Below are 15,854 nucleotides of genomic sequence, written 5' to 3'. Positions count from 1 at the left end.
GTCTCCTCTTTAAAATGCATCAGCACTTACTAGGCCTCTAAAATAGAGAAAAGAAATGCTTCTTAATCCTAAACAAAATAACAACAGCATCTGATTGTGGTGGGCATACTTATTCCAGCTTTAGGAGGCGTGTAATCTTTGTCATCCTTGTCTTCCTTATCCCCATTCTCCTCCTCTTCCTCTTCATCCTCTCCTCTCAGGGAGTCCGACTCATCTGCGTCTGATGGCTGCAGGAAAACAGTGTGTACTTCCTGAATGTGTGTCTTCAAGTCCTCGTATGACTCGGCACGGAAGTCACAGCCATCACACTGCAACCCCTCCATCACTGAAAAGGGGGAGAACTCCCTGGAAAAATCAGGGAAACCTGCAAGACAAAGAGTGAAAATCAGTCAATCAATTAGTGCATGCTGCTTTGTTATATTAATTTAATGAATGACACTTTTATATATGTACAAATATGTATAGAGACAATGATGTAAAAGTTAATAATTAAAGACAACGTCAAGTTCAACAAGAATTAAATCTATATCACATGGTTTTTCATAAGAAAGGGCTTAGTCTTGATCTTGGATGGCTTTAATTAATGCTTCCTGGTTTGAACAATGAACAATCAGATGTTAGATGCGGACATGCTTTTGCACAGAATAAATGAGATAATACTAAATGTTCTATAAAAACATTTTTAGATGTGAAAAAATATTTTTTAAAAGCAGCTTAAGAACGGTTTTCTTGCTAAAACCTTATATTTTACTTTCCACAACATAAGCTAATAGAAGAAAGTATCAAAATATAATAAAGTATCTTGAAATCTCTGAAATGTTTAGATGTGTCAGTAAACTCTTGTAGTCTAACAGGAGTTGGCAGAGGGGACGATTCAGCAGATGCTGCAGGTTCAATTTTTTTCAGCGTAGCATTATTCCAAGAACAATGCAGGAACTGAGGAGGGATTATGGGTTGATTTGTCCCATTTTTTTTTTTTTTTACCTTGGGATAAGCAACAGCTGGAGAGCAGCTCCAGAGCTCAGTATTTAGAGCAGAATATTCCATCTGATTGCATTAACTGCTCTGAAGATTGAATGAATCAACTAAGAAATGAAGGCTTTACATTTTAGGGGGGTGTCTGTTATTCTGACATGTACTGGAAAAATGGAAGCTGGTGGTCTTACATTCTTGTGACATTTAAAAGCTTGATAGACAATCTGACAAAGAAAAGAGATAGACCTTAATCCAGGTGAAAATATTTCCTTTGTCAGGGCATCAGGTGGTAGAGAGGCAGAATGTGACCAGACACCATTGGTTTGGGTTGTTTAAAATCCATAGCTGTATGCTTGGTGATGAGCACCGTACAGTATGTGGCGGAGAGATTTCCCTACTTCAATGACTTAAGAGGCAACTGTTAAACCTTGCAGTTCAGTCTTTAGCTTGTCACAATATAGCGCTAAAAAAGAAATATGTCTAAGGGTAGATCCTTGACAATTCTGCAAGGTAATCTCTCTTCTAGATAAAAAGGGATTATTTAAGCTTCATTTTGTAGTTTGTCTTAATTTTTTTTTTGTGCTGAAATCCGATACCTTTTTATTAAATAAACTGAAATAAAATGTATTATTTAGGGTCAAACTCAGAGTGAATGATTAGCATTGCCAGTACCTGCTCACCCTAAACACAAAGAGATGTATTGAGTGTGCCTGAGATTTTTGTTTTTAGCATTCCACTAAACATGGTTTTACTGTTTAAGACCATTTTTTGGTCATTAGGATGTATTTCAAATTCATAACCATATAAATCTGTCTGCATTGACAGGCAAAAATAAAGAGTGAGTGACTGTTTCAATGCATTAATCAACTTAAACTGCAAAATTTGAAACTGATCAAGAGACACTTGATCACTTGATCAAGTGATCATGTGATCACTTGATCACTTGTATGTGATAGTCTCATACAAAACTATCACAAAATTACAAAACTTGACAGCTCTGCCACTTACTTTAGAACATAAGAAGATGGCAGTGACACTGCATAGATCTATAATAGACACATCATGCCATTTTTAGAACCAAAACTCTCACAGGATACAAACACCAACCATTTATGCCATTTCTATAGGTCAGGATGTAGTGCTTACAGCCTCGGCCAACAGTGTCTACCTTCTGATGTTCTAAAAGCAGAGGATGCCCTACTTTGACTCAAGAAACCCAAACCTAGAAGAAACTTCAAAAGAAGCACAAGAAGTAGCACAACAGAGTGAAAACATGAAAAGCTGTATACAAATACAACGAACACAGTGTGAGAAATATTCTTGAAACCACTTTCCATCTCTGTTTCTACTAAAAATAGGGATGGCAAGAGTATGTTTATCATGGGATGACATTTTAATTTAGCATATTATGTCATGCATGTCTGTATTCTTCAAAATAATAATAAAAAAACATATGCATGCATCAAACTAAAACATTAGTAAAGATTTAACAAGCCATGTTTCTAAGAACTGTCTCCATGCAGCAAGAGCTCATTTGATTATTCCATTAGTCAAAGACCAAACTGTTTGCATGCATTCAAAGAAGATTAAGTGCTCAAAATGTGAATGTCAGTCTTTGGTAATTTATTGTTGTCAATGACAGCAGTCAACATGGTGGTTCATGTACAGAACAAGAATTCAGGACTAATTTAAGCCCTGCTGTTCTCTTTGGTTATCACTCCAACTCCTAATGCAAACTTTAGGTGACCTTTGTGTTGTAATAACTATCTTTTTTTAAGTACAACTTTAAATTACAGGAGCAGGTAAATTCTTTCTAAAAGGGACGAGTCCTTTAAGAGTGTAGACAATTTTTACACATTGTGTTGACAGTTTCTTAAGGGTTACTTGGATTTACTGAGATTGCAGAGTTTGAAGATTAGCATGTATAGCACAAATCACCTTAAAAAAATCCAACATTTTTCTTCCTCTGATTATTATTTTTTTTATTTTTATTAAACAAGTGTCACATTAGTTAAAAACTCCTTCACCACAAAAACGTACGACCTTGAGTAGTGTCTTTGAAACTGAGTAAATTGTATTATTTGTTGGCGAGTTTAAAGCATACCTGACAATTTGTTGAGATAAAATAAAATATCTGAAGAGGTGAGCGTATGAAAAAGTCTATCTGTGCAATATGTGATCTAATTTTAAAAAACAACTCCACAGTGGAGAACAAAGTCTGGCCAATTACATCAAGCTTTTTCTATGAAAAAGAATCTAGAATAGGGTCTGTAGTTCTTGTTGAGAGATTGACAGAATCACAAAAATGCTAACTGGGAGAGTCACCTCCACTGGAATTGGCAACACTGTTTAAAGATAATGCAAAAACCCATAAAAATTCACTCTCTTTGAGTATGAGTGTGACCTGACTTGAAGGCTCATGACTCAGTTGCTCTTTAAAATGGGAAAGACAAGAGAACTGGCAATTAAAGTAAGGTAAATGGCCATTGTTCAAGAACTTCGGTAAATAGTGGTATTGATGGTAACAATTTATTAAAAATCTTTTGTAAATATCCTAAACAGAGGTGCAACTATTAGTGAATGGCACTATAACTTATAGAGTAAAAAAACGAGGGTGAGTAATTGTAAGAAGTGTTCAGCTGCTAATAAAGGGATTTTATTGTTTCTGGAGAAGGGTATAAACAACTCTTGACGTGCCAATACTGTTAAAACTTAAATAGAGGATTTCTCTTTTTAAAAAAACATATGTTTTACCAGCTACATTGTCTTATTATTTGGAAGATGTCTGACATTTCCTCTCAAAAACAAACTTGTTGGTTTAAAAGCAAGTCTAAATCTGCCATGAGTTACTTTGGGCTTCACTGTACAATGATCTAGAGCGGAACATTATTATTTGCTGATTTGCAAAAGTGAACCGTTTAATCTGATCTAACCAGAGAAACTAATCCTCCCATCCTACCTCCCAACCCCTAAAGACCGGCCAGTGGAGAACTGCAAGTGAACCAGTCCAACTGCCTGCATGTCCCTGAGCAACCAGTAGATCCATTGTTGTCCAGGATCAGGTTACAGCCTCATCACATGTCCACACCCCACTCCTGGCAGTTTGCTCCTTTTCTGAACAAAGTTGGCTCCTATCACAAGGTTCCTTGACATGGATATCAAGAGAAGCCTTTCAGGAAGGAGGAGAGAAGAATACAGTCATGAAGTGGGGAAGAAAACCCTCCTTCTCAACCCACCATCTGCCTTACAGTTGGCTGTGTCTTTTCAGCCAGTAAGTCTCTGCGCCACACCGAGCTAATGGGAGATTGCACAACTCCTTTCATCTAGTCAGCTGGGGCCCCAGCAGACAGCGCCTGAGCAGCTCAGATCCTCCTCTGAGCTGAGCTTCAAGGGCAGCCATTTTAGGAGCAGGCTATGTGTGCTTAGGTGTTCACAACATGGACCCGTAGATCTGATCCTCTTCCTGAAAGGCAGGCAGCCTGTCACTGGAGAGCTGCTGACAGAAATCTATCTGCCAGATGTACGGCGGTGTACCCGAGCAGTCTGCCCACACAGCTCAGCAGAAAACATCTCCCACTCTCGCCAGGCTTGCTCTGCTTAGTCCTTTCATTTCTTGGGAACATTATCTCACACATCACGAGATTTTCGAAGAAATGCTTGATTCTCCTTCTCCGAGGGAAGAGAAGAATAGGTCAGAGCAGGCAGCATGCACCAAGAAAAGGGAAAAAAAAATGGAGAGCTACTGCTTTTTGTAGAAGCTGCCAACTAGCCTCCACGAGGGGGTCTAGAAATGTGAGGCGTGTCTGAACTTTATCCCAGACCTCTGCAACCCCGAGGAGAAGTAGGAGCAAAAAAAGGGGAGAAGATAGGAAGGAAAAGCAGGCAGGGAGCATGACGGAGCCACCTGGTAGATCTTCACAAGACAAAGCCAGTGGACCGGGCTCCCCAGATTCCAAAGTCTACTGACGTTTGTTAATCACCAACCGGTCTCTCTGCATCAGCAAGCTCTGCCAGCAGTCACACCCTCTACTCAAACTGGCTGACAGCAGCTGCTCGGTCTGAAAGAGGGCCTTTGAATAAGCCAGCATTAAGCTGATTAGTAGTACAGAGGTTTTGTCCTTAACTGTGGGTTAGAGATACCACCTCATACCCTCCTGGGAGAGAGGAGCCCACAGACACGTTACATTATTATACGTCGGGGCATTCTGGCTGCAGATGAATCATCTGGCAAACAAGACAGGATGTGCGTCTTGTCAACCTGTGCTGCCTCAATAATTAATGACCAGCTGATTGAAAATGACAGCCTGGGTTTTAAAAGAAAAAAAAACACCAGCTAAAGCAGCAGATAGCGAGAATCGATTTCTGCAGAGATGAGATGACAACATCAGCGAGGAATCAATGCTTTTTTAGTTCAAAGGAAGTTATTAAAGAAACTAAACGAAAGAAGAAGTGCATAGATGGCCACACGGTACTTCAAATTCAGATGCCGTTAGTTTATTCCGTGTTCAGATTTACCCAGAAGACCTCAGAGAAAGCTCCCATTGTGTCTGCAGAGGAGCAAGTTGGCTTTGTGCACAAAGAGGAGAAACTGGAGAGCAAAACTGCTGCACTGATCATGATGGCTAAAAGGAGGGTTCACCGAAGCAGATCTGATGCAGTGCTACCAGCACAAGCAGGTAGGATAATGACTTAAAGGACTAAAGCATAAAATTACCAAAGCTTTGAAACATGACCTCCATACTTTCAAGCAGAAAAACCTGGGAGATTATCATCCAACGTCTCTGTACAAATACATATGAGCTTCCTGAAACAAAGACGACAGAGTCTACAGGTTTGTGACAAATTGTCTACTTCAAATTGATGTTTTAAAACTTAAGAAATTTGGGGTTTAACTGACCAAGTATCAGTCAAACCCTGTCAAACTTCTGTTTACAATGCATTCTTACTTCTTGACCCTTATCATTCAACAACACAACCACAAATTAAATATAACTTAATGAGATTTTATTTGACAGACAAACACAAGGTCAAAAAGTCTTTGGGGGGTATGTCTCAACCAGCTCTGCCAAACTAGAGACTGACATTTTGTTCATTTGTCCCAGAATATCTAAGAGTGTTCATTTTCTATTCTTACTACAAACTCTCAGTTGGATTTAGGTGTACTTTGACTGGGCCTTCTAGAACATAAACATGGTGAATCTCAACCACCCACACTCTTAAGTCTTTTGCAGACCAACAGGTTTTCCTCCAGGACTGCCTTGTATTTAAATCCATCAATTTTCTTAACAGCTCAGCTGTGTTTCTGCTAAAGAAAACAATCCCCACAACATGATGCTGCCATCACCAAGCTTCACTGCATGGATGATGTGTTCAGATTGAAATGAAGTGCTACATTACAAACATTTGCTGTGTTCGCTAAACAGCTAGTGGCAAATTACAAACAGAACTTCTTGTAACCATTAATAATACTCACACCAGAGGATTGGATTTCTCTTCCACAGTTATACTGTTCTCTTGATGGACTCTTTGATCCTAATGCATTCTCTAACATACTCCTTGTCAGTTTGGGTTGTTGGCTAATTCTTTTTAGGTTAGCACAGCACAATACATTCTACTTTCAGAGAGGCGTGTTCCTCCTATTAATGTGTCCACAACTTTATTCCTTGGTCCTCATGATGTTTGTTCACCGATGTTCACTAACAAACCTCTGAAGCCTTCACAGAACAGCTGGATGTATGCAGATTAAACTACACATCGATGGACTCATTTCTAATTAGGGTATTCTGAAGGAAGCTATATTTTATTAGAGGGGTTCAGAGCAAGAGGGGAGACTAAAAATGTTGAAGGTCTATGAATAGAATATTGATTATTATTTAATAATTACTGGCCAACGATCAGGCAAAGCTATTTATCTACCCAGCAGTAATATATGCTGAACATCACTCAAACTATCAGTCTAATAGCACATCCTGGCATCAGCTTCTGACAAAGGTGCGCCTCAAAAATCAAACAACAGACCGCATGAACTGACACTGATGAAAAGTGTGAGATTTTGCGGATGGGGGTTTGAAGCTCTCCGCTGTGATTATTTTATCATAAATGCATCACAGCCACCAGAGACGAGGTATCTGCTGTACAGCCCTACAAGACAAACAGGTTCACGACTGTCAGCTCCTGCGTGTTGGCACACCGACTCTCTGTGTAAATAACAACTATTCAGCTCCTGAGATAGGGAGGTTTGCACAGCCGTGCCAAAGATGGTGGTCCTATGTTTTCACAGTAACTCCTGCCACAGCATTCCCGCCACCCCGTCATGGTAATCACTTTACTCGTAGATAAACTATCACATTTTGTTCCAAAACATGTCAAGTTATGGTACTCAAAGCATATGATATGTAAAGCAAGGTTCACATTTCTTAGAAATATGTATACATGAATGAAATTTAAAAAAGATGGCAGAAGTTGGAACATCATGACATAATATTAGGGTTTGAATGCAAATTTGGTGGAGAACAAAAGTCCAGACAGGTGTGAACACACCTTTAAGAGAAGGTACCTTACATCTAAGGGCACTTTTACCTGCTGAGATGTGACAAAGAACTACTGTGGATGAAAATTACTTGAGATTATTCTGTGCTGCTCATAAAAATGTAAAACTATGCTGCAGGGAAATGCCATGTCTCTTAAAGATATTTCAAGATGAACACTAACAGAGCGAACACATTTGATTTTCACAAAATTAAACCTGTTAACTGAGAGCACACCTCAACTCCTAATTTGCACCTATTGTTTCAACAACATCGCTTCCAGGTCCAAGATGATTCGGGCTGATCTGCACGTAGCCGCCGACTTTAAATGTCAGAAAACTGGGAGGGGTTCTTCTTAAGCTTGTGTTTTTTTTAGAAGTAATTCGTGGTGGATTTGGAGGAATTTCTGATCCTTCTGTCTTCACTCTTTCAAGTTTTACTGTCTTGACTGAGAGTATCCAGGTCATACAGATATTTATTGGACTCTACCCTATGATTTATGTTTCTTGCACTTAAACAATGAATACATTTGAAGACTTTTTAAACTGCGTCTTTTTTTGAGAAGCACATTCGAAACTTTGTCAACATAAGTTAAAGATTTATAGATTATCAAACGCTGAGTTGCATAGAAGAAGTTGCTGTTTTGATGAGCTTGTATGTAACACATTTTTCTTCTGACTCATCCGTGAAAACCACGCTTCTGCTAGAGATTGAACACAGTGAAAAAATTAAGAACATAGCAAGAATCGGCTAAAGTTACCAGCAAGCTTCTCATGCCCTGATTTTTAAAGTTACATTTGACCTCCTTGTCATAGTGATGCTTCAAAACCGCTACAATTTTCCACCATACAATTCTTGAACTAGAAACACCAGGTACCTGCTGTGTGCCATCAAGCAGCTGTATGTAGTGACAAAATGAGGTCAAACTCACGTACAACTTTTCATATAAAAAATAAACAGGATCATGCAGGTAGTTATGAGTATCTTTTGGGGGGCTGAATAAAAACTATGGTTTGGATACTAAAAGAAAGGCATACCTGATTTACAATTAAAGTTTTGCAAGACATTTGCAAAAACGTTCAAGAGTTACCATGTCTGTTAATAAAATAAAACTACCAACACATTTTACTAAGCCAGGCAAAACAATTAGCTAATATTACCTTGTTAACCTTCTTTAACTTCACAAAAAGCAGAAGGGCAACTATTAATTCCATGCAATTATTTACAGATCTTAGAGAATGACGTTAAACTAGATTATTTTTCTTTAAAAATGCTATATGTTCTTTGCTGGTATTAGCTTAAATTACATCTTAAAATTGTAACATTAATTAGGTTTTCCACTTTATTCCTTAAGTCATTAATGTCTTGCAACAATTTCAAAATCAATCAGTATTACACAGATAAGGATTTATTTAAAACGGAGTTGCTAGAAACACTGATAAGCCCTGCTTTAAAACTACTATAAATAAATATTATGAATAGTATGTTATTGATCTTGCATTTTATGTGGGTACTTCCTCCACTCCACCCACAAAGACTCCTGTTTCAATTTTAGTAATCTTTTAATTTACTAATCTGTCATTTTAACTCAAATCTGTTCCTCTTTACTTGGAACAGACTTCAAATATATTTACAGAAAATATGATCCTGAAATTTCTCAAAAGAAGAAATAATGCTACATTATGAATTTTGTTTAGTCCTGAATTTCTGACTTTTCGCCTTGTTAAATGTAGAAAGACATCAAGTTGTAGTTTAATTTACAGTCTTGTATAATGATCCTAATAAAACCTGTCACTTGCACAGTATGAAGAAACTTTGCACACTTATTGTATGTGAAGGATCAATTCTTGGTGCTGAAATCAAGCATCTGCTGATGCAAGTGAGGGCCAAGTCAAGCCACAGCAAGAGGTATCTGTTTTGGCACCTTGGCTTTAATCATTCTCTTTCCCAGATACAACTGAGAGACTTTGAAAACACCATTAAACTGACGTAACGCCTCAATTTCAAAGTCAAAGTTTGTTTTCAAAGTTTGATTTTCCTCTGTAGGTCATTCTGAACCCGATCATTAGAGAATTCATAGAAATGGAGAATTCTGATCCTGTCTACATGTTAAACATCTGTATAAAAATATGCTCACTGAATCACACAACCAGTGCTTAATAATTAAGTCTGACAGGTTGAAATGGATGAGAAACATCATGGTGGATTTGGGTCTTCACTCTGTGAAATACTGTAATTTTGAAACAGTTGATTAAGTTAACTTGAAACAAATTAACTTTGCTAAATATATAAGATCATTTTTTCACATTTGGATGTTACATGTTATATAACATTTATTGTATAATATATATACATATGTTATACATAGAACATATGGATGTTATTGCATCAAAAAAGTAACTGATCAGAAAGGTGAGAGCCCAGAACAACACAACAGGTTAGTTATTGACACAGTCAAAAACCTGAAGAGAGATGGAACCATAGTCTTAAAGGTTACCATGAGTAACACGCTACATACACCGTCAAGGATTAAGTGTGAGCAAGGTCCCCCTGCTCAAGCCAGCACATATCCAGGCCTGTCTGAAGTTTTCAAATGACCATCTGGATGATCCAGAGGAAGCATGGGAGAAGGTCATGAGGACAGATGAGACAAAAATATCTGTCCTCCGTCACTGTAAACAGAGGTTTCTGTACCAAACACTGCACATTCAAATCTGTTACAAAACTGTATCTAAGTTCTATGCGTCAGCAGATTGAAAGTTTCAGAGTGCAGACTAAAATGAAAAAGAAAGAAGAAAGAATTAGAAATGTCAAAAAAGTACGTAAGAGGGAGTAGCCACAATTGTCTTCTTGATTACTTAACAAAAAATAATTTAAAAGTGATTGATTTGTTTCCAGCAAAGCTGGTGGAAATATTGGTCTATGTAGTAAAGATGGCTTATGAAAGGCACCCACAGTCTGGAACTTAACTAAATTTTTGTAAACCTCAGTTGCCATCATCACACAATTTTGAGAAACATGAATATGCAGGATGGTCCAAATGAGGGTACCTATTCTGCTGGTGAAGGTCCTTTGTTAGACAGGTATTGAAATCTGTAGCTATGTCTTGGTGAAATACCTAGTCATCAAGTCGCAGTCATCTCTACATAATGAGCCATGGTTTGATCCCGCTGCACAACATGAAGCTCAATAGTTCCAAGGAAAAGGCTCCCCGGTCATGATGGAACCAATGTTGCTTCTCTAAAAACATGTCTCTCATGTCAGTAAGTTTGGAAACCATCATGAATGACCAAATTACCTTTTTTTCATTTGAGAATAAAATGTTCTTCCACCTTTCCATTTCCCTGATTTGTGGTGACTTGCAAAGTCCAAACAGACAAATTTGGAACATAGGAAGAAATGTGGCCTTTGAAGATATATATATTTTTTTGTCATTTAAGTTTTTCTCTTGCAGATGCTGGCTTACGGTTACTGGCCTGAAGTGACCGTCACCAAGAGCCTCGATTATAAGGTCTAGTATCTGCCTGTATCCTCTTAGCTAGAGTAGCGATGCTCAATAAGAGAGCAGAATAGAAAAAATCATAACAAATGTTATAAAGAGGATTATTATAATAATCAATATGCAATATTACTTTTGCTTTTCTGCTTTAAACAAAAGTAATTAGACAACATTGTTATAGTGAGTTAAGTTCTTATAAATGCTGTTATTTGAACTCAAGTTTATCATACCATGTGAATCTAATATCAGTCCAAGCCGAGTCAGAATAAATTCTTCTAGTCAGAAACCAGTAAGTTGAAGGATCCATGAACCAAGGTATGACTGGAAACTTAGAGCCAGCAATGACACATTTTGAATGATGATTCAAAGAAGAACTTACAATCTCATGTTCGTTCATCGGTACAAGCTCGACCTATGGCACCGTAGTAAAACCTGCTCCCGACATACTGGTGCCAGATACCACAGGGCACCTTCAGGTCTTGTGGACTTCGCGCATTGGTGGGTCAAAGCTGTTTTGGCAACAACCAAAGGACGGACAGTGTTGTTTGTGTGTGTGTGTATGTGTGTGTGTGTGCGTGTTTTGGGGGAGATCAGACCAGTGTCTTCAAATTATGTTATGGAGATTTGTTTTCTCTCAAACAATCAGACTGCCTCTGGCTGCTCCAACACCACCCCCACAAACCATTTCTCAGTAGACCAAAACAACAAGTTATCTTTGTTAATCAACTCAGTTCAATACTTGAAACCACACAGGATTCAGCCGACAAACATCCATTGGTTGAAAACAGACTCGGTCTGATGAAAAACCAAAACAAGTCTGACAAGGTGACTTCCACAGTCACAGCTTCCTTGAGTTACAGAGTCACCACAGACATAACCAGAGGGTCAGGACAACTGAGTCACTCCTTCCACATGTGTGGGAAATAACACGCTTCTCCTATTGGAGCTCTCACAAGTTTAATAAACATTATACACCCATAAAAGAATAAGTATTTTCCGTGATTAACATTTAACTACCATCCAGACATAAGTATAATGCACATGCAATATCAAAAAAAGACAACTGTCTGACAATACAAACTATTTATTACTTCTTTTTGAGATATGTGTGGCTGTAACTGCGTGTCACAGCAATTACAGTCCCACAAACATAAATGCTGCTTTTGAAAATTATTCCCATTTGCAACACAATTCTATAGGATACCAGTCACATAAAAATGTGCAAATTGCATCACTAAACTGCACAAAGTAATTGCAGTAATAATATTTGCAAACATATTGATTCTTATTGCTGTTTTCATTGAACAAACAATATAAAATAGTAAAGCTAACAACTCGGACATATTTTTTTTTTTCTCCGAAGAGTTTTTGCGGCGCTAGTGGCTCATATTTTTTGCGACAGTAGGCAGACAGGAAAGAGGGAGCGGAGAGGAGGGTAGACATGCGGCAAAGGTCGCCAGGACCGGGAGTCGAACCCACGACATCCGCGTCGAGGACTAAGGCCTCCAAACGTGGACGTGCTAACCAATGCGCCACCACAGCACGCATTTTATCATGTCAACAATAAATCTTATTATTCTTATCATGACAGCAAGTTTATCATGATAAATGATCAGCAATAAACAGTATGATAAATAAATGACACATTTAGCTTGATCACAAAAACAAATTATTGTTTGGATGTTTTTAAAATATTTCTTCATCAGTCACTCAAAGCTCTTGTGAAGTAGGTTTAAACCCACAGCTGGAAAGCTTTCTAAATAACTGCAATTACATATTTTAGACACGTTTTTGTATAAAATTCTTGAGAAAAGGAAAATTGTTTGATAGTTGTTTTTCTCATGTTTTTTTGAGAGATGGAGTGAGTAACAGTTACTAGGTAACCAGAAATATGGCTGCTGCTGGTCTGCAACAGTTAGCTGTGTAAATAAACAACACTTTGCTAACAGTTTGTCACGTTTACTTTAAAGGTGGTGACACATCAGTGCTGTGGTCAAAGCAGGGAGCTGCTTGAAGGCCTAAACAACATAATAAAATTAAATAATTCAACATTGTTAACACTTTACTTGTTTCCACACATTTACAACATAATTAAATTTTTTATGGTGAACAAACACAGGGAGCTGCAGGCCTTGAGACCACAGCAAAAGGGTAGCCAGGAAGTGTAATTAACATTTGGACTGTCAGCTAACATGCGCCCATCTGCACCTAAATTAACTTCTCTGCACACAACAATCAGTCAGCAGAGATTGTAGACACACACAGACTGAGGTCACAGTTAAATTGCACAACTGGGTTTTTGGTGGATTATCTTTACCTAAAGATTTAAAAACAAAAGAAGTGATATCAGAACATCAGTCCTGGATGGGGTCTCCAATCTATTAGTAAATAAATACAACAATAGAGTGTCTGAATAGCAAAAAGACTAGGGAGATTCATATTTTTGGCGATTAAAGTACTTATCAACATTTCTCCAATGACTGAAAGTAGGATTAATGTTTTAAAGTGGTCCAGCCTGAGTCATAACTTGAATGTTAAGAGAATAGGAGATTATGGTGATGAATAGTGTGATGATAAGAAGGTCTTCTAACTTCAAAAAACTTGGAACTCACCACCCAAGATAAATCCTGGAAATAGTCCTTGAAAACATGCAATAAGCATTTTAGCTATCATAAGAAAAGTTGTACTACTAAAAAAAGTCCATTACTGAGAAGGATGTAGATAATTGTAGGAATTACAATTTTAATAAAGTTTTTAAAAAAAAAATTATCTGAAATTACTAATCCTTTCACATTGCTTTATCTTTTGAGAGACGCTTGACCCATTCCTTTCAGAAACCTTCCTTTCTGATTGATGATTTTAAGTCTAAATCTGCCAGAGTGTGAATAGTTTTGGGCTGAATTATTTTATACATACACAAATATTCAAATTTCAATCAAAAACCTTTTTTTTTTAAAGTCTCAATCTGAATATTTTGCGTGCGAACAGTTGAGATTAGAAACAGCAGTTTAAAACCTTCAGGAGGTTCTTCTGTATTTAGGTTGATTCAGAAGATTTATATCACTTCATAATCCTGGACTGACTGAATGTTGTTCAGATCCAGATCTGGATGGGCTGGGGGAAGGGACCGGGAAGTGTGCAAGACCATCTGTTGCAGGACTTGTTTTCTTCTTGCTGATGAAGATACAATAACCAATGTGTGGACTTTTGAGTTAATATTCTGATGCAGAACTGATTGGGATTCAATAAGCAATTATTTTGTGATGGAGGATAATTCAACAGTTAAACTTATGGGAGAAAATGCCTAATGAATATTCATAAAAACACATTTATGAGCTGGCTTGCAAAGTCTTGATTTTTAGGTACTGACAAAACAGTGTGATAAAAATGAAATACTTTACCAAACTATAATACTTAACACGATATCTATAATCTATATAGATATCTTGTTTGTGAATTCTTGACAAGAATATCTGCCATATTACAACAGCATTACAGATCTTGTGTGATAAAGACCAGATAGATGGATGCTGACCTCATTCCTCTCTGCCTGAGCAGAGCTCTTTCCAAAAATGATGTGATCACATGGTGCGGCTCATTTGCGGAAGTCTGAATACAGAGAGATGAAACATCGATCCCACCTGCCCGATCAATGAGAGGGGCACATTTCAGAAGAGATGCGAGGAATCAATAATGCTCTCTATGAACATTTTGTCATAACATTCATCAGACGGCTCCTCAAATGAAATAAAAACGATGGGAAGGGTATGAAATTTCTAAACACCAAGCATAATTCCGTTAAATGAGGTCATTTTTGATTGGTAAAAACCCCCCAGCATATTAGGAAGGATAACTAATAAGTGTAAGCAAAACTTTGTAAACCAGCAAATCAACTATGAATTTCAGGCCCTGACCAGAGTAGACCAACCAGCTCTGGAGAGTCCAAAGTGTCTTTACATCATGGCAGAGACAACAAAATGATCCAAAAATAAAAACCGGCCACCTCTTTAAAAACCTCAAGAAATAATCTGGAGATAGACACTTCTCTCAAGGCTTATGGCATTCTAGAAAGTAGGTCAACCTCTGCCCAACATAGAGCATTTGACTAGAGACAGTCATCAATTACTTCCACATCAAAAACGCAGGTCCATCATGAAGCAAAACCACACCATTTGTGAAATCAGATCTGGTACATGCCTCCTCCCATGAGTCAAAAGTTCAGCTCAACTAATGAAATCCATCTTTGCTCAATTCAGAGCACTAACAGCTTTTTTTTTTTCAACTTTTCTATTTTTATTTTATTTTATTTTTTTATTTTTTTATGCAGCAATTAGTTTAATTGAACCAGTCGGTTTTTGTTGCTATGGAATTGCTTTGCATTGAGGTGTTACTTTGTTAACTTTATTCATATATTTCAGTATAATTAAACAAAGTTAGTCACTTAAAATAGACATGGTGTTAACATTTTCCAAAAGAGTCATTCAATTACAATTCTATTTAGAAGAATGGAATAATTTTCAAATATCCCAAGATTGCCTGCGTAGGTTACAAATTAGGACAGAATTGTAAATGTCAATCAGCTTCAATTTATACTGGAAGCTTTAAAAACTTGTGTTTTAAAAAAATGCATAATTTCAACTACTTTATTAAAATACTGCCCAAAATAACCCAAAACGTAAGTCTTAAGCATATTTAAAAATAGTAATAATAGCAGGAGGTCAAAAGTTAACTAACTTTCCAGGCGTTATAAAAAAGATTTCATCATCACGCAAATTTTGAGAATTGGTCAATTCAGGTTGAATTTGAAAATAAATCAAAGCACTCAAAAATATAACATATCAAATATCATAGCA

General features: G+C 37.4%; 1 protein-coding gene across 4 annotated transcripts in view; it reads right to left on the bottom strand.

The window, feature by feature from the left end:
• The window catches only part of znf462 (zinc finger protein 462), a 53,975-nt gene that overhangs the window by 23,840 nt on the left and 14,281 nt on the right, over positions 1 to 15,854 (bottom strand). For all 4 annotated transcript variants that reach the window (XM_023338773.1, XM_014473958.2, XM_023338775.1 and 1 more), the window contains exon 2: positions 110 to 364. In XM_023338773.1, coding sequence (XP_023194541.1) covers positions 110 to 323 — 214 coding nt within the window. In that variant the 5' untranslated portion in view covers positions 324 to 364. The remainder of the gene's footprint in view (positions 1 to 109; positions 365 to 15,854) is intronic.

The sequence above is a fragment of the Xiphophorus maculatus genome, chromosome 8 (genome assembly GCF_002775205.1).
Source record: "Xiphophorus maculatus strain JP 163 A chromosome 8, X_maculatus-5.0-male, whole genome shotgun sequence".
NCBI lineage: Eukaryota > Metazoa > Chordata > Actinopteri > Cyprinodontiformes > Poeciliidae > Xiphophorus > Xiphophorus maculatus.
Note: the sequence above shows the minus strand (reverse complement) of the source record. Positions and strands in the feature narration are given on the sequence as shown.